We start from the raw sequence: 20,248 nt of genomic DNA on the forward strand, positions 1-20,248 counted from the left end.
TGTAAAGCTGAACATCATCGGCGTAACAGTGAAAGTTTAGACCATGGTGGCGAATGATGTTGCCAAGGGGAAGCAGATATAATATGAAAAGGAGAAGGCCAAGCACCAAACCCTGGGGGACACCTTAGGACAGCGGAGCAGTGGAGGAGGTACAGTTGTTAATGTGAATGAACTGTTGTCTGTCGGTGAAATACGATTTGAGCCAGGAAAGGGCGGTGCCAGTGATGTTGAGGGAAGATTTGAGGCGGGAAAGAAGAATGGAGTGGTTTATAGTGTCAAAAGCTGCTGTGAGATCCAGGAGGATGAGAATAGTGAGATGACCAGCATCAGCAGAGAGGAGGATGTCATTGGTGACTTTAAGGAGGGCTGTTTCAGTGCTGTGTTGTGAACGAAAGCCAGATTGAAAAGGTTCGAACAGGTCATTTGAGCAGAGGTGGGTTTTGAGTTGTTTGGCAACAGTGCGTTCCAGTATCTTTGACAGAAAAGGGAGATTGGAGATGGGCCGAAAGTTTGACATGATGTCGGGGTTTAGTCCAGGTTTTTTAAGAATGGGAGTAACAGCAGCCAGTTTGAGTGAAGGGGGAATTGAGCCAGTGCTGAGAGAGGAGTTAATGATTCCAGTAATGAGTGAGGAAATAGCTGGTAGACAGTTCTTGATAAGATATGATGGGATGGGGTCCAGGACACAAGTAGATGTTTTCATTCCAGTTATGATTTTGGACAGCTCCCCTGCCGACACAGGTGAGAACTGAGACAGGGACAGAAAAGTGAAGGGGGCAGGAGCAAGTGATAGGATGGGAGTACAGACAGTATTGACAGAGGAAGAGGAAAGGTTGTTATAAATGGTGTCAATTTTGGTCTGAAAAAATGAAAGAAAAGAGTTGCATTTTTCAGTTGTGAAAGAGTTGGTGGTAGTATCACTGGGTTTGAGAAGTTTATTTACAGTTGAGAAAAGAGCCTTGGGGTTGGAGGAACCAGAGTGTATGAGGTGTGAATAGTAAGTGGATCGGGCAGTCTTGAGAGCTTCTTTATACTGCTCGAGGTAATCTGTATATGCTTGTAGATGAACAGATAAATTGGTTTTCCTATGAAGCCTTTCAAACTGACGCTTTCGCGATTTCATTTTGCGCAGATCCGGGGTGTACCAGGGAGCAGAGTGAGTGAATGAAACAGTTTTGGTTTTAATAGGAGCCAACTGATCGAGACAGATGGAGAGTGTTTCATTGTAGTAGTCAGTGAGATCGGAGGTGTTATCAGTCTGCAGTGGGGGCATGGAGGATATTTTGCTAACAAGAGAGGCTAAAAGAGCAGAAGTAGAAATGGATTTAAGATTTCTGAAGGAGATTGACCGTTTATTTTAGTGGTCTTAATTGGGAGATCGATGTTCATGGTGATTACCAGATGATCGGAGATGTTGAGGTTAAGTCTGGAGAGGTGAGATATGGTAAGACCAGTAGAGCAAACCAGATCCAGGATATGACCCCGGCTATGAGTAGGAAAGTTAACATGTTGAGTGAAGTTGAAGCAGTGTAGCATTTCCAGGAATTCAATGGCAGATTTGCAGTTAGTATTGATATGAAAATTAAAATCTCCCAAAAGCAGAACAGAAGGTGAAATGGCAGATAGCTGAGTCAAAAAATCAGATAAATCAGCTAGAAAGGAAGGATTTGGTTTGGGGGGGCGATAGATTATGGCAGTGACCAGAGTGGGACCAGAAAGTTTGAAAGTGATGTGTTCATAGGACTGAACAGCAGGGATGGAAATGATGGATGTTTTAATGTCCTTTCTGTACACTGCAGCGACACCACCTCCACGCCCCTCAGGTTGGGGTTTGTCCATATATGTGTATCCTGTGGGTGTGGTTTCATTGAGTGAGAAATAGTCCAGAGGTTTATGCCAGGTTTTAGTGATACAGAGGAAATCCAAGTTATTGTCAGTTATGAATTCGTTTAATATTAGACTTTTATTGTTAAGTGAGCGAGTGTTAAGCAAAGCCAGTTTCAGGTGACGTTGCTTTGTGATGGGTTGGGAGGACAGAGGAAGGGAGCGGAGATTCGATAGGAGCGCGTGGCGTTTGATATGGTGAAGTAGTGAGGAAGTTGGAATGCGCGAATAAGACCAGATGGATGGAATAGAGTTTGAAGTTGAAAAGTTATAATTGAACATACGACCAGAGCCTCTATGCAAAGGACGGTGAGGTAGTCCAGATTCTTGAAGGATGTTGATGTTGTCCGGACGGAGGAGGTTGTTCAGTGGGCGAGAGTCGACAGCGGAGCACAACAGTGGCATTATCCAGGCGTGTTGCGCTAGCACAAGCTAGCGCTAACTTTGTCCCAGAAGCCGGGCGTCTCAATTCCAGTCAAGTTCAGCAAGTATGTAACATTAAGTTCTAAGATTTCTTCGCGATCAGAGTTGTTGATCTGCTCGAAGGCCACGGTTGAGTTGGGCACTTGTTGTTTGTTCTGGTGTTTGTCCTACGTGAGATTCCCAGGACAGATATCCACTTTGATTATTCATTCATACGTTATCCATTGTAAATTCAGTATGAGATGACTGAGAGGATGAATGAACTTGCAGTAATAAAATTAATACTGATTAAGAAGCATTAAGATAAATAAACATTAAAACAGAGCCGAGCGGAGAAGCGGCAGCCAACATGCGCCAGCGTCACTCCTGACTGAATCAGATCAAAGTAGTACATAAAGTCATTACTGCTGTGATGTTGGGAAATGTTAACACTTGTTGAGGCTTTATTTTTCGTTAAATTGTCATTAAAGGGGGGGTGAAATGCTATTTCATGCATACTGAGTTTTTTACACTGTTAAAGAGTTGGATTCCCATGCTAAACATGGACAAAGTTTCAAAAATTAAGTTGTACGTTCCTTCCGGTTTGTCACAAGTTTCTGAACGTTTTTTTCGAGTATGGCTCTGTGTGACGTTAGATGGAGCGGAATTTCCTTATATGGTCCTAAGGGCACTTCTGCCGGAAGAGCACGCGCTCCCATATAGCAGAGCACTGAGAGCACAGACATTCACTGATCAGAGCGTGAATTACCCTCGTTGCCAGGGCAAGACAACCCTGCACAGATTACCACAAAAAAAACAGCATTAAGGGACCAGTGGATGTAGTTTATTTTTACAGAGCATCAAAGGAGTTGTGCAAGTGTTTTTGTTTGTTCCCTGCATTTCGAAGATGCTTGTTTTACAAACAATGCCCAGTTTGACGCCGGATTTGCACATTGTTTATTTCTTAAGGATAATGCAGTCCCAACGAAAAAGGGTCACGATCGTGTGTTGGAACCGCATGCGGTGAGTAAAACTGCTTCAAATATCTCTGTGTTGTTAACTTAGCTATCGGCGCGTAAGCACATCAAGTAAACTACATGCGATGTTGTCATCAAACTGCACTTTCCACATTGTACAGCTTAAAAAAAAAAAACAAAAAAAAAAAGACGACATAAAGTGGAACTTAGTCATTTTCCAAAACCGCTAAGCAAATATATACAGTTTCAGTACATACCACATAGAGACGTTGTTGCTGATGCTGCTCTTGTTAAATTTTAGCCTCTGGATCTGATTCTGGATCATAAATATATGCTGAATCTGACTGTTAGCCATGGTTTGTTTTGGATGTTTTTTTCCTCACGGTAATGTCAGAGCTTCCAAACGCTCTCAACGCAAAAGCTTACTTGCGCTCGTGATTATTTAGCTCCGCCCACATGCCACGCCTCCTGCCGGTCGTGTTTTTCCCGGGAAAAATCGGTACAGACTATCTTTCTCTTATGAATATAATAAAACTAAAGACTTTTTGGAGTTATGAAGGATGCAGTACTACTCTATAGGTACTCGTGAAAACGAGCATTTCACCCCCCCTTTAAGATATTTCCCCAAAACCTTCAAACTGGCTGTTATTAAGCCTCTCATCAAAAAACCACAACTTGACCCCAAAGAACTAGTTAATTATAGACCAATCTAGAATCTTCTTTTTCTGTCCAAGATACTAGAAAAGGTAGTATCCTCACAATTACATTCCTTCTAAGAGAAAAATGGTATCTGTGAGGATTTCCAGTCAGGATTTAGACCGTATCATAGTACTGAGACTGCTCTCCTTAGAGTTAAAAATGACCTGCTCTTATCATCTGATCGTGGTTGTATCTCTCTATTAGTTCTATTGGATCTTAGTGCTGCGTTTGACACTATTGACCACAACATTCTTTTGCATAGACTTGAACACTTTGTTGGCATTAATGGAAGAGCATTAACATGGTTTAAATCGTACTTATGAGGCCCACGGGCCACTGAATTCTTAATCCAGGCCTGAGTAGATGGTGTTCATTAAGGTTGATAGGCAGCTTTATTTGTAATAAAATAAAGAACAGGCCACTTTATGTTTATTTTGTTATAATGACTGTCTCTATTTATAAATATGATTATTTGATTTTTTAAACTTAAATGTTCTTTCCTTTATTGTGATGTCAACATTCCAGATTTACTGTGCTCCCCGAAGCCCTTTTGCATTATTGCCAATACAAAATTACAAGCTAGTTTAAAATGCACTACTACTAAGCATACCCACGTACCGACTACTGTAGAGAATGACTCCATCAGGCTGGAGGCGTATGAGTTTGTTCTCCACAGTAACATCATGAAACCAGGCTGATTTGGCATTAACAATGAATGTGTCTGGTAACCAGAGTTTGTCCACAAAGCGGCTGTCCAGGCCTAGAGTTTTGTTTGTATGGTTGAAGGACAGACGGTCATCTCTCCAACTCTGCCGCAGAAACACGGTCATGGTGTATTCCTATCAAAACAAATGCACGCAAACAAAAAAGTTGTTTAGTAACATTCCTTGGACTTGTTGTTTATTGTATTGTTTATTGTTTATTGTATAGTTACAGATACATTTACTTTAAAACACTGCGTTAAATCAAGCAATAAGCCATCAAAGGCTATGCATTACATTGGTTTTTACCATCAAAATGGGGTGTTCTTGTTCTTCCAGTGGTAAATTTAATAATTAATATAGATAATATTTATTACTTTTGACAAATAGGTGGTGTTGTGACAAAATCAATGTGATGTGGTGTGTGGAGTAACAAGGGCACACACAAAGTTTGGTGGTAGCTTTAGATTCAGTTTCATATAATGCCATCAAATTGGTTAATAAATCAAATAATAACCATTTGGTCTAGTAACACAGAATTGAAAACTGTTGCTGGTATGGTCTGAAAATACATTGACAAAACAAACAAACCAACCAACAAACAAAAACCTTCCACAAGGAGCTTGACTCACCTCGGCATGAGGCAAGTTCAAAAGTTACATGCAGAAACATGAGTGCAAATGTGGTAGTGCTAAAAAGTTTGAGTTACAGATTTCTTTGCTTTATATTTTTTTAAAGAATAGAATTAGTATAGTGAGTGCTAAAGTTAGAGAGTCAAATAAAGATGGAAGAGATGTGTTTTAAGCCAATTCTTGAAGATGGCTCTCAGCTGCTCGGACTCTCAGCTGCTTGGATTGAGTTGGGGAGGTCATTCCACCAGGAGGGGACATTTAATTTAAAAGACCATAAAAGTGTGACTTTGTACTTCTTTGGGATGGCACAATCAATCAATGTTCACTTGCAGAACGCAAGCTTCTAGAGGTCACATAAGTCTGAAGTAATAAATTAAGGTAAATGGGTGCAGAGCCAGTGGTAGTTTTGTAGGCAAACATCAATGCCTTGTATTTTATGCGAGCAGCTATTGGTAGCCAGTGCAAATTGATAAACAGAGGTGTGACGTTTATTCTTTGTGGCTCATTAAAAATGAATCTTGCTGCCGAATTCTGGATTAATTGTAAAGGTTTGATAGAACTGGCTGGAAGACCTGCCAAGAGAGCATTGCAATAGTCCAGCCACAGAACAAGAGCTTGAACAAGGAGTTGTGCAGCATGATCCGAAAGAAAGGGTCTGATCTTTTTGATGTTGAATAAAGCAAATCTGCAGGTTTGGACAGTTTTAGCAATGTGGTCTGAGAAAATCAGCTGATCATCAATCATAACTCCAAGGCTTCTTGCTGTTTTTGAAGGAGTTATGGTTGATGTGCCTAACTTGATGGTGAAATTGTGATGAAAGGATGAGTTTGCTGGAACCACAAGCAGTTCTGTCTTGGCAAGGTTGAGTTGAAGGTGATGCTCCATCATCCAGCAAGAAATGTCTGTTAGACAAGCTGAGATGCAAATAGCTACCGTCGGATCATCAGGATGGAATGAGAGGTAGAGCTGAATGTCATCAGCATAGAAGTGGTATGAAAAGCTATGTTTCTGAATGACAGAACCTAATGATGCCTTGTAGACAGAGAAAAGAAGAGGTCAAGAACTGAGCCCTGAGGCACCCCAGTAGTTAGATGTTGTGACTTGGACACCTCACCTCTCCAAGATACTTTGAATGACCTATCTGATAGGTAAGACTCAAACCACTGAAGTGTGGTTCCTGAGATGCCATTTGCCAGTAACGTTGATAGGAGGATCTGGTGGTTAACCGTGTCAAAAGCAGCGGACAGATCAAAAGGATAAGTACTGAAGATATGGATTCCGCTCTTGCCAGTCTTAGGGCTTCAACAACTGAAAGCAAGGCAGTCTCAGTTGAATGTCCACTTCTGGAGCCAGATTGGTTGCTGTCAAGGAGGTTGTTCTGTGTGAGAAATGCAGAGACTTGGTTGAACACAGCTTGTTCAAGTGTTTTAGCAATGAAAGGAAGAAGGGAAACTGGTCTGTAGTTCTCTGAGATAGGCTGAGGTTGGGTTTCTTAAGTAGTGGAGTTATACATGCCTGTCTAAATGATGAAGGAAAAACATCAGTGTGGAGGGATGTGTTAATGATGTGAGTGAGTGCAGGTACAACTACAGGAGAAATGGCTTCAAGGAGATGAGATGAAATGGGATCAAGTTGTCAAGTAGTAGGATGATTAGAAAGGATGAGTTTGGAGACTTCTGCCTCAGAGAGTGAAGAGAAGGATGTAAATGAGTGTATGTTTGTTGGTGATATGAGCTTGACTGATTGTGTTGTAGAAAATTGTGCACTGATGTTTTTTAATTTTATTAATGAAAATGAATTTAATTAAAATTAATTTAATTTTAATTAAATTGTAAATTTAATTAAATTATAAAGTATTTTAAAAGTATTTTAAAGACTTTGACAGCAAAGCCATATGTTCATTAAATCATTATAACTCAATCAGTGCAAAATAAGTAGCAGGGTTAAAGGATCAGATTTACTGTATACGTTTAACATTTTAGATCTGACTATAGTGTTCCCTAAATATGTTAACACTATACATATTAATGCATGGACATATTCTAGATCAGCGGTTTTCAATTCCAGTCCTTGCACCTCCCTTCTCTGCCTATTTGCTTCATATTTCTCTTATCTTACACACCTGATTCAGATAACCAGCTCTTTAGAAAAGTTACGTGAATGAGTTGTGTTCCGATTGGCATGGTCCCTACACATTGTCAAGGGGAAATCCGTTTACTTCGGAACATGAATTCATGGATTTGCGCTGCACTGCGGTGTCTTCACACACAGACGAAACTTAATAGACAAGTGTGACATAATATACCCCTGTAAATAAAGACAATATAAATTCTCGCCTTGCACACTTCAATGCCCTTTGAATGGAATACATGCTCGCTTAGAACAGGAATCATAGTGAATATCCAGTGATGTCCACTTGATCCAGTGATGTACAGGGCACTTATGTTCAAATAGAACAAGTGTCTGACGTGATAAGAGAAACATAAAATATTCAGAGTGGGTGGGGGGTGCAAGGACTGGAGTGAGACCACTGTTCTAGATCACTTAATCCTACCCCATTCTGGGGCTGTCACTTTTAGTTCGAAAATAGATAGCACAATCAATCGGACCAACTCTGGGAGTGTGCATGCTTTGCTTCTGGGATTGCCTGAGAAAGTTTGGCCCTTGCTTCTCTTAGTGCTGCCTTATCACCCATTCTGAAAGCAGAGTCACGGGACTTCAGCAGTGCACACATATCTGCAGTCATCCATGCCTTCTGGTTGGAGTGTGTAGTGACTGTCTTGGAGTCTGTGATGTCATCAATGCATTTACTGATGGAGCTGGTCATCGATACCGTAAATTCCTCCAAGTTGATGGAGTTGCAAGTTGTTGCAGGCTATGTGAATATGCGCCACATAGTCAGCTTAAAGCAGTCCAAGAGAGCAGTAATGGTTCCTGCCGGCCAGGTTCTAATCTGCCTCTGAAATCCCTCCGTATACTTAGTTGAAGCTGAATGTAGTCCAATTTATTGTCCAGTGAGCAGACATTGGAGAGCATGACAGACAGGAGAGACGGCCGGCTTGGGTTTTTTTTTTAGCCCAGCACAGACTCCTGCTCTTTTCCCACGCTTATACTTCCTCTGCCGGAGACAGCTCATGATGTCACTACCAGTGCGACTATAGTATAAGTTGGCACCAGAAGAACATTCATCCACTTCGTCGACTGACGCTTGCGTACAAAGCATGGCAAAAAACCTAGAGGATGCAGTGTCTCGTTCACTACTAAGGGAATCATGGTTACATAATGTCAGTGATATTATCCCCTACGGCCAAAGGCCTAGGCTGCATACCCCAAACTTCCCAAGGTTCCAGGGGCTGTAACCAACCCAAGAAAGGTAATGAAGCTACTGCACTTACCCCTTATCATAACAGGATTTTAGAAAATAATGCAAAGTACTAGCATGCAAACTTACCACAGTGTGGATTTTAGAAAGTCCAAAAAGCCTTCACGTGCACACATACCATAACATGGATTTTAAGAACCGTTCTAGGGGGCCCTTGTGGCACTCTGAAGGAGCAGCCCATAGATAGAAATGGTGCAGCCCACCAACAATACATTGAGAAGTCCTTAACTCGATCTATGGTAAAATGCTGGAATGGCTAGCGGTAAGTTAGCTAGCTAAGGGAGCAACACACCCAGTTCTCAATTGAGAGGGGGCTTGACCTAAAGCATGTACTAAACCGCGTATGCCCTGCCTTTTAAGCGAAATGTATCCTTAAGGTGCTTAGATGGCAAGGAGGGAGTTTTAAGAGATGTCTCCCACATGGACAGAAAGCAGGCCAGCATCTTTTCATCTTCTCATAGCCATTCTCTCCTTTCGAATGTTGGCATAACTAGTATGCTGGAATCTGTGGATACGGGACAATAATGGATTGTTTTGTTTTTTTAAGATGGAGTGCAGCTTAATCTGAGAAGTACATGATATAAATCATCTGTCCAATGCAACACACAGCATGCATTCAGCTCCCACAGCTAAACACTCTCCATCCCAACCACTAAATTACCTCAGAAATCAAGCACAAATTAAACTATTGCCACAAATGCATAGCTATTACCACAAGAGGAGTGCAATCATGCAAACGATATCTACAAAGTCTGGTAAATACTCACATCCCCCTCAGAAGTCCCGTGAATGCATCACAATAAGCACAGGCCATCTCCTCGTAAGACGAGTGCATTAAATTCATGATTATCCCTCACAAGACATAAGCAATGAATGCAGAGTGCATCCAACTCCCTCAAAGGGTGAACTGCATGCTTCAAACAAAACAGTCAACAAAGACAAAAAAGAGAATAACGTGTTCTCCCATTTCTTTTTTAATCTATAGTCGCACAAATAGTGGCGTCATGTGCTGTTGCTGGCCAACATGTTGTTGGTGTTTTCGTATGTATGCTTCAGAAACGGGTCACGATGAGGTGTTTCCTCATTGCAACCCCTAGAGGATGCAATACAAAGTTCCCTTGAAAGGGAAACTGTACTCGTCAACTTAAGGTATAAATAACTGATAAGAGGTGATAAAAATAATTTGACATTTTAATTATATTGCACAAGGGTTTACTCATCCCTACTTCTTCAAATAACACTTTATTAAAAATCACTGGACTACAGTGGTGCTGGATGTGGAGATACCCCCTGACAATGTAAAGTTCTTTGAGTGCTTAGAAAAGTGCTATATAAATGTAAGGAATTATTATTATTATTAGCACATACAAATAAATGACAAATCTCTGACAAGCATAATATGTGGAAAATTAAGTAGTCTTGATATATAGTATATTTATTATTTCCCGTGTTTTTACAAGAGAGAATGGTGTTTAAATGAAAACTGAAATGTTTTGTTGCTTATTATGTATCCAGTGATTTTTTTTTTTATTATTTGTTACTAGATGTTTTAGTAAATCATGAATTGACAGATTTACTCCTACTGTTTATTTTATTTATTATTCTGGAACTGAATCCACTCCATTTGGAAAGTAAAACTTTCAAAAGAAGTTTAGCACATTCAAAACTTTTTCTTTTCTTTTTTTTCAGAACAACAACAAAACAAAGCAAATATATTATATATGTGAAAAAGGGTGATATACAAAACATTACCATGTTGGCTTCTGAGATATGGTCAATACTGGCAACTTCAATGGCCATGGCAACATTCACAGGAGGTCCTGTGGAGACATGTGAGAAAAGGAAAATTAATGATCTGACTTCCAAAAGATAAAAACAACAAAAAACCCTAATATTTAAGATTTTATCTAATTAGTATATATATATATATATATATATATATATATATATATATATATATATATATATATATATATATATATATATATATATATATATATATATTTAAAATGTAATCAAATTCAATCCCTGGACACCATTAGTAAAACGTCACATCCACTAGTGTTCTTTTTGTAGAATGGTACTGTATGTTTATAAAATAATGGGGTGTATAATCACAAAAAAAGCCTTTGAATGCCTTGGATTTGTTGTAAATCATATGACAGAAAAAGCTATGAATGGGACTGTATAATTTTTTTTTATTAATTACGAATATATTTCATTATATATTAGCCTTTTTATTTTATTGGACAGAACAGTGTGAGAAGAGAGAAGCAGCAATAGGGGAACTGGGTCAATAAAGGACTCCAGATACCGCACCATATGTAAGAGCACAATCCACAAGAATATGACATGAATGTGCCACATTGTGAAAATTATGAAGAAGTTCCCAAAGCAATTTAGAACATTTGAAGTCTGGTTTATGCTTGATAAACATGGGCAAGGGTCAAAGGACTAAAAATGTAAGAGCCACTTTTCGGCCTCATTCACTTTACTTTTATCGCTATCACTATAACTTGTATAATTTTTAGCTGGTGCTTGGTTTGGATCGTTTCCTCAAACTGTACTCTGATGTGGGAGCTAATGTTTCAAGGACAGAGTCAAGTCACCGGTGATCTTCACGGACAGAGTCAAGTCACCGGTGAACTTCACGGACAGAGTCAAGTCACCGGTGATCTTCACGGACAGAGTCAAGGCACCGGTGATCTTCACGGACAGAGTCAAGTCACCGGTGATCCTCAAGGACAGAGTCACGTCACCGGTGATCCTCAAGGACAGAGTCACGTCACCGGTGATCCTCAAGGACAGAGTCAATTCACCGGTGATCCTCAAGGAGAGAGTCACGTCACCGGTGATCCTCAAGGACAGAGTCAGGTCACTGGTGATCCTCAAGTAGAGAGTCACGTCACCGGTGATCTTCAAGGACAGAGTCAAGTCACTGGTGATCTTCAAGGACTAAGACATATCACAGTCGATCTTCAGGAACCAAGTCAAGTCACAGTCGATCCTCAAGAGCACAGTCAAGTCCCCAACAATCTTCACGAGCAAAGTCAAATCACAATCGATCTTCAGGAACCAAGTCAAGTCACAGTCAATCTTCAGGAACCAAGTCAAGTCACAGTCGATCTTCAGGAACCAAGTCAAGTCACAATACAAGAAGAGGTCAGAGCTGCTGTGGAGGAAGGAAGGACGAGTAGAGCAGCTGGAATGGGGCAACAGGGGGCCTGGACCAGCTGGGAGCAGGCCATAGAATGTAAGGTCACCTCGATGGAGCTCTGGCAAAGCGAGCTGCACCGCATAACTTTCCTGATTCGGACAGTGTACGACGTCCCTGGGAAAAGCAGACACACCAACTTGTACATTGTACCCAGCTCGTGGAACGCTGGAGCACATTCTGAGTTCCTGCCCAACAGTGCTTGGCCAGTGGCTATACAACCAGGTGCTGAAATCTATTGCAGACACCATCAGCAAAGAGATCAGCAAAGGCGGCCGAGGGAGCAACACCAATTGCTCAATCACATTTGTTAGGGCAGGAGAAGAGCCACAAGCAGGGAGAAAGGCACCAGCAGGGATCCTGGCATCAGCCAAGGACTGGAAACTCACTGTGGATTTGGAGAAGCAGCTGAAATTCCCCCAGCATATTGTCAGCACAACTATGAGGCCAGATATCAGAATCTAGTCAGGTCACCATTGATCAGGTCCCTGTTGATTTCCCAGAGTCTAGTCAGGTCACCGTTGATCAGGTCACCATTGACCATCCAGAGTCAGGTCAAGTCTTCGCTGACCATCCAGAGTCAGGGTTAGTAACCGTTGACCTTCCAGAGTCAGGACTAGTCACCATGGACGTTCCAAAGTCAGGGCTAGTCACCGTTGACCTTTCAGAGTCAAGTCAAGTCACCGGTGATCGTCAAGGACAGAGTCAAGTCACCGGTGATCTTCACGGACAGAGTCAAGTCACCGGTGATCTTCACGGACAGAGTCAAGTCACCGGTGATCTTCACGGACAGAGTCAAGTCACCGGTGATCTTCACGGACAGAGTCAAGTCACCGGTGATCTTCACGGACAGAGTCACGTCACCGGTGATCCTCAAGGACAGAGTCAAGTCACTGGTGATCTTCAAGGACTAAGTCAAATCACAGTCGATCTTCAGGAACCAAGTCAAGTCACAGTCGATCCTCAAAAGCACAATCAAGTCCCCAACAATCTTCATGAGCAAAGTCAAATCACAGTCGATCTTCAGGAACCAAGTCAAGTCACAGTCGATCCTCAAGAGCACAGTCAAGTCCCCAACAATCTTCATGAGCAAAGTCATGTCACAGTCAAACTTCAGGAACCAAGTCAAGTCACAGTCAATCTTCAGGAACCAAGTGAAGTCACAGTCGATCTTCAGGAACCAAATCAAGTCACAGTCGATCTTCATTAATCCAGTCAAATCACCACGGATCTACCAGAGCCTCGTCACATCTCAGCCGCACTTCCAGAGCTCTCGTCCTATTCTGTCACGGCCATGGAGGCCGTCTATGAGCTCTCATTCGTTCCGGTCATGGCTAAGGAGGTCCTCCATGAACTCACCGCCTGCCCTGTCATGGCCATGGAGGCCAGCTACCATCTCATCACATCCACAGAGGGCGCTATTAACCTGCTTATGTTCCCTGTTTCAGTCCCATCTGATTAGACTTGCTTTCCTGTGCCATCAACTCCACTGTGGTGGTCCTCTGCTCCGCCCTGGTGGGCCTCTGTCATGCCTGCTCAACTATGGTGGTCGTCTGGTCTGCCCTGGTGGGCTTCCGTCCCATCATCTTGGCTGTGGTGGTCTTCTGCTCCGCCCTGGTGGGCTTCTGTCCCCTCTTCTCAGCTGTGGTGGTCGTCTGCTCTGCCCTGGAGGGCTTTTGTTCCCTCTTCTCAGCTGTGGTGGTCGTCTGGTCCGCCCTGGTGGGCTTCCGTCCCATCATCTTGGCTGTGGTGGTCTTCTGCTCCGCCCTGGTGGGCTTCTGTCCCCTCTTCTCAGCTGTGGTGGTCGTCTGCTCCGCCCTGGAGGGTTTTTGTTCCCTCTTCTCAGCTGTGGTGGTCGTCTGCTCCACCCTGGTGGGCTCCAGCTCCGCCTGCTCCGCTCTGGTGGGCTCCCATGCCACCTGCTCTGCCTTGGTGGACCCCTGTTCCCAAGTTAAGCCCATGGTGGGTCCCTGTTTCCCCTGTCAGGCCCAGGAAGGGTCCTTGTTTCCCATGTCAGGTCCAGGAGAGGCTCCTGATCTCCATGTTAGGCCCAGTTCTGCCTGCTCACTGTGGATTTGGAGAAGCAGCTGAAATTCCCCCAGCATATTGTCAGCACAACTATGAGGCTAGATATCAGAATCTAGTCAGGTCACCATTGATCAGGTCCCTGTTGATTTCCCAGAGTCTAGTCAGGTCACCGTTGATCAGGTCACCGTTGACCATCCAGAGTCAGGTCAAGTCTTCGCTGACCATCCAGAGTCAGGGTTAGTAACGGTTGACCTTTCAGAGTCAGGACTAGTCACCATGGACTTTCCAAAGTCAGGGCTAGTCACCGTTGACCTTTCAGAGTCAAGTCAAGTCACCGGTGATCGTCAAGGACAGAGTCAAGTCACCGGTGATCTTCAAGGACAGAGTCAAGTCACTGGTGATCTTCAAGGACTAAGTCAAATCACAGTCGATCTTCAGGAACCAAGTCAAGTCACAGTCGATCCTCAAGAGCACAGTCAAGTCCCCAACAATCTTCATGAGCAAAGTCAAATCACAGTCGATCTTCAGGAACCAAGTCTTCGCTGACCATCCAGAGTCAGGGTTAGTCACCGTTGACCTTCCAGAGTCAGGACTAGTCACCATGGACTTTCCAAAGTCAGGGCTAGTCACCGTTGACCTTTCAGAGTCAAGTCAAGTCACCAGTGATCGTCAAGGACAGAGTCAAGTCACCGGTGATCTTCACGTACAGAGTCAAGTCACCAGTGATCTTCACGGACAGAGTCAAGTCACTGGTGATATTCACGGACAGAGTCAAGTCACCGGTGATCTTCAAGGACAGAGTCAAGTGACCGGTGATCTTCACGGACAGAGTCAAGTCACCGGTGATCTTCACGGACAGAGTCACGTAACCGGTGATCCTCAAGGAAAGAGTCACGTCACCGGTGATCTTCAAGGACAGAGTCAAGTCACTGGTGATCTTCAAGGACTAAGTCAAATCACAGTCGATCTTCAGGAACCAAGTCAAGTCACAGTCGATCTTCAGGAACCAAGTCACAGTCGATCTTCATGAATCCAGTCAAATCACCACGGATCTACCAGAGCCTCGTCACATCTCAGCCGCACTTCCAGAGCTCTCGTCCTATTCTGTCACGGCCATGGAGGCCGTCTATGAGCTCTCATTTGTTCCGGTCATGGCTGAGGAGGTCCTCCATGAACTCACCGCCTGCCCTGTCATGGCCATGGAGGCCAGCTACCATCTCATCACGGCCACAGAGGGCGCTATTAACCTGTTTATGTTCCCTGTTTCAGTCCCATCTGATTAGACTTGCTTTCCTGTGCCATCAACTCCACTGCGGTGGTCCTCTGCTCCGCCCTGGTGGGCCTCTGTCATGCCTGCTCAACTATGGTGGTCGTCTGGTCCGCCCTGGTGGGCTTCCGTCCCATCATCTCGGCTGTGGTGGTCTTCTGCTCCGCCCTGGTGGGCTTCTGTCCCCTCTTCTCAGCTGTGGTGGTCGTCTGCTCTGCCCTGGAGGGCTTTTGTTCCCTCTTCTCAGCTGTGGTGGTCGTCTGCTCCACCCTGGTGGGCTCCAGCTCCGCCTGCTCTGCTGGGCTCCCATGCCACCTGCTCTGCCTTGGTGGACCCCTGTTCCCGAGTTAAGCCCATGGTGGGTCCCTGTTTCCCCTGTCAGGCCCAGGAAGGGTCCTTGTTTCCCATGTCAGGTCCAGGAGAGGCTCCTGATCTCCATGTTAGGCCCAGTTCTGCCTGCTCTCCCCCGGTCCTCGACCACTGCACTTCCTCATGGACCTGGCCCTCCATCCCTCCCCCTGTTCTGCCCAGCTCCACCGCCCTCCTAGATTGTCGCTCCTTTGGGGGGGGGGGGGGTTTGGGGGGGGCGGCTATGTCACGATCATTAGATTGAGTGCCCATGAACTTCAGTAGAGGGCACTCCAATCAGGACAATTCCACATCAACCACCAGATGTCACTCGGACTCTAGCAACTCTCATCTGTTGCACCACACCCGAACTACATTCCCCATGAGTCACTGCATCACAATCACCCTGCCACACCTGCACATCATTCCTCAGCCAATTTCCTTGCCACACCTGCACCTCATTTACACACACATAAAAGCAGCACACTCACTCCCACTCTCTGCAAAGTCTTGTTTAGCCAGTCTGACATTTCAGAGAGTTTTCCTTGTGTTTGTTTCTCCTGTACCTGACCTTTTTTATTGTTTATACTGACTCTGATTCTCTGCTGCCTGCCCCCGGACCTTTGGATTGTTTATGCCGACTCTGATTCTCTGCTGCCTGCCCCCGACATCTGCTTGTTTCTGTAATCGATTCTGGTTATCCCTACATACCTGACGCCGTCACTGATCGTTGCCTGTGTGAACATTCTCATCATTTAAGTTATGCACTTGGATCTGAACGTCTCTGTCTCATCATTACAATTTTATCAGTGTAACAAACTGTACTGACTGAACACTTTTTAGATTATACACTTTGAATGAGTCAAATATTCAATGTCTATTCTTCCATATGCATAATTATTTTTAAAAGATGAAAAAGAATTTAATTTTACAAAGGACAACAACATTTCAGGAAGTGTGTGTGTGTGTAGTGCCAGTGCATGAATTTATCAGTCAATATGCAAGATAGCAAAGAGAGTGACATGCAGCATTTCAGGATGTGTGTCCCTCCCTTTTCTGTCCAAGATACTAGAAAATGTAGTAACCTTAAAATTATATTCCTTCTTGGAGAAATGTATGAAATGGCATCTGTGAGGATTTCCAGTCAGGATTTAGACCGTATCATAGTACTGAGACTGCTCTCCTTAGAGTTACAAATGACCCGCCCTAATCATTTGATCGTAGTTGTTTCTCTCTATTAGTGCTATTGGATCTTAGTGCTGCGTTCATCACTTTTGACCACAACATTCTTTTGCATAAACTAGAAAACTTTGTTGGCATTAAAGGAAGTGCATTAGCATGGTTTAAATCGTACTTATATGACCGCCATCAATTCATAGCAGTGAATAAAGAGGTATCATATCGATCACAAGTGCAGTATGGAGTACCTCAAGGCTCAGTACTAGGGCTGTTACTCTTCACGTGTTACCTCCTGCTCTTAGGAGATATCATCAGGAAACACAGTGTTAGTTTTCACTGTTATGTTGATGATACTCAACTCTATATTTCTTCATAGTCTGGGGAAACATACAGATGACGAGTAATTTCTTACTGCTAAATTCAGAAAAAAAAACAGGTGTTAATTATAGGACCTAAAAACGCTGCATGTAATAACCTAGAACATTGTCTAATACTTGATGGCTGCTCTGACAATTTTTCTTCATCAGTTAGGAGCCTAGGTGTGCTATTTGATTGTAATCTATCCTTAGAAAGCCATGTTTCTAGCATCTGTAAAACTGCATTTTTCCATCTCAAATATATATCTAAATTACAGTCTATGCCCTCAATGTCAAATGCAGAAATGTTAATTCATGCGTTTATGAACTCACGGTTAGATTATTGTAATGCATTATTGGGTGGTTTTTCTGCACGCTTAATAAACAAACTCCAGCTAGTCCAAAATTTAGCAGCTAGAGTTCTTAATAGAACCAGGTAGTATGAACATATTAGCCGGGTTCTGTCAACACTGGCTCCCTATAAAACATTGTATAGATTTTAAAATCTTGCTTATTACTTATAAAGCCCTGAATGGTTTAGCACCTCAGTATTTGAACAAGCCCTTGTTACAGTATAGTCCTCCATGTCTGCAGCATTCTCAAAACTAGAATACCTAGAACATCAAAATCACCTACGGGCAGCAGCTCCTTTTCCTATTTAGTGCCTAAACTCTGGAGTAACCTACCTAACATTGTTCGGGAGACAGACACGCTCTTGCAGTTTAAATCTATATTAAAGACATATATCTTTAACCTGTTAGCAAGCACCCCCCATTATGAAAGTGCCCTACCTAACTTAAAACTGTAACAGTTCCTTGTTTCAGTGTGCTATAATATAACATAAGTAACATAATTTTGGTGTCTTTGGAAAGAATACCCATTGGGCTTTAGTTTTTATCAACCAGATTTGATAATGCTCAAATATATTTAAAGTTATAGACACTGAAGTAACTTTAATTAGTTTTTACCACCCTGTTTTTTTAATAATAATATATATATATATATATATATATATATATATATATATATATATATATATATATATATATATATATATATATATATATATATATATATATATACATAAAAATACATGAAATCAGTCCTGGAGCAAATTAGAAAGGTAATGGGTTGAAAGTCACATGTCTCATGAGTTTCTATTCCAAATCTGAAGAAGATCGCATGAAAAATGAGATTCCTGCAAACATTTTTTGAGACTACGTCTAGTTGCACTTTGGATGGGTTAAATGCAGAGCACGAATTCTGAGTATGGGTCATCATACTTAGCTGTATGTCACGTCACTTTAAAATGAAACATTTTATTTTTTTAAAGAAATAAGACACTGACTTTAAAAAAGTGTATTCATTATTTTGAACTCAAAACTCAGTTCAAAAAAAGTGGACATTGCAAAAACTGTAATTTAAAGGACATGAAGTCAAACTGAAACACTTAGTGTACAAAATATTAGTTTAAAAATATAGTACGTATTCTCTTAGAAAAAACAAAAAAAACAAATTTGCATTAATGGGGAGAAAATCCAACCCGGAATTATAGAATGGTCCGCTTATTATAATCAACTATATATACTGTTTCAGAAATGAGCAAAATAAATGAAGAGCAGTGGGTCCCCAGGTCTGCAGAGGAGAACTACTGACTTACTCAATAAGATAGGTAGGCTTTATAACTAGGTACTTATCCAAACTGACATGTGGTGTGCCTCTCACAAGCTTATTTCTTAGCATATGATTCAACTACATGTGGGCTGGTTGTAATACTCTAAAAATAGACTGTAGAAACTGGAGCACTTTTGTTAGGAACACTAAGTGAGAGGTTTGTTGTGAAAAAAAGAGAGGCCACAAATTGATGCTAACAATTACTGCAGGAGGTTGATCAGTTTAGTACAATCCGCTGTGATAAACATACATATAAAACTCACCTCCAATCCCTGGGCGAAAGTTCCGAGCATAACCTTTCATTAAATCATCCAGATTAGGCAACCAGGATATTTCAATGTCTGTGCCAACATAGTCACCAATATCACTCAGCATGGCCCTATGGGGACAAAACAAACATATAAATATTCAAAATATTCTTCACTTTTTCTTTCACAATTTTATAATAGATGTATATGTGGATGTGTGACGTAATTGCAGTTTGATGGTCACATATTAAAATATATTATGTGCACATATTTAGTTGGAAGTAAACTTAAATACAGGACAACTTGATGGATTGAAAAAGGTTTTAATTACAAGCATTAGGAAAAACAGGATAAAACACAGAATCTGAGCATCAAAAAGCAAAACAAAAATCAAAAATTGCAGAGGGGCTCAGTGAATGCTGGTTACACAATAAGTCAAGTCAAGTCAAATCACCTTTATTTATATAGCGCTTTAAACAAAATTCATTGCGTCAAAGCAACTGAAGAACATTCGTTAGGAAAACAGTGTTTCAATAATGCAAAATGATAGTTAAAGGCAGTTCATCATTGAATTCAGTGATGTCATCTCTGTTCAGTTAAATAGTATCTGTGCAATTATTTGCAATCAAGTCAACGATATCGCTGTAGATCAAGTGTCCCCAAATAAGCAAGCCAGAGGCGACAGAAACGAATAAGAAACAAAACAATAATTTAGAGTCCATAATAGAATAAATAGACATAGACATAAAACAAAATGCAAATGGGGGAACTGAATCAGGAAGTTAAGGAGGTACAAATCCAAGTAACAAAACTGACAATGAGAATATACAACAGAATCTCAAAGTCAAAATCTTTTTAGTCCAGTATTCTCTGTTCAATCTCTGCACCATGAAGTGAAAAGCTTCCACAGGTCCTTCATGATCAGAATCTCCCATGGAGACCAGTCAAGAAGGGACACATGGTCTGAGAACCAAACTTAGGCCTGCCAGAATGGGAACCAGGACTAATCATATTCAAGCTCAAGTTAAAAAAAGCCAGACAACGACTGTACCGCCTGAGACTCCTGAGAAAATTCAAGGTTTCCCCTGGAATTCGTGAGTCAGTCTGAATGATTCGTTCAGTTCCCTGCCGCACGCGATGAGCGTCTGAAGCGGTTCACTCAGAGTTGTAACGTTTAACATCAGCAGCGTTTAAAACATGGTTATGGAACTTCACTGAATTGAAAGCAAATCTGCAAAGGCTATTATTTGCTTGCGA

General features: G+C 42.1%; 1 protein-coding gene across 1 annotated transcript in view; it reads right to left on the minus strand.

Moving 5' to 3' along the window:
* The window catches only part of LOC128019183 (gamma-aminobutyric acid receptor subunit delta), a 60,420-nt gene that overhangs the window by 19,933 nt on the left and 20,239 nt on the right, over positions 1 to 20,248 (minus strand). Inside the window, exons 2-4 of the mRNA XM_052605275.1 lie at positions 19,007 to 19,122; positions 10,430 to 10,497; positions 4,581 to 4,801 (exon numbers count right to left, since the gene is read on the minus strand). Coding sequence (XP_052461235.1) covers positions 4,581 to 4,801; positions 10,430 to 10,497; positions 19,007 to 19,122 — 405 coding nt within the window. The remainder of the gene's footprint in view (positions 1 to 4,580; positions 4,802 to 10,429; positions 10,498 to 19,006; positions 19,123 to 20,248) is intronic.

Source organism: Carassius gibelio, chromosome A8, assembly GCF_023724105.1.
Source record: "Carassius gibelio isolate Cgi1373 ecotype wild population from Czech Republic chromosome A8, carGib1.2-hapl.c, whole genome shotgun sequence".
NCBI lineage: Eukaryota > Metazoa > Chordata > Actinopteri > Cypriniformes > Cyprinidae > Carassius > Carassius gibelio.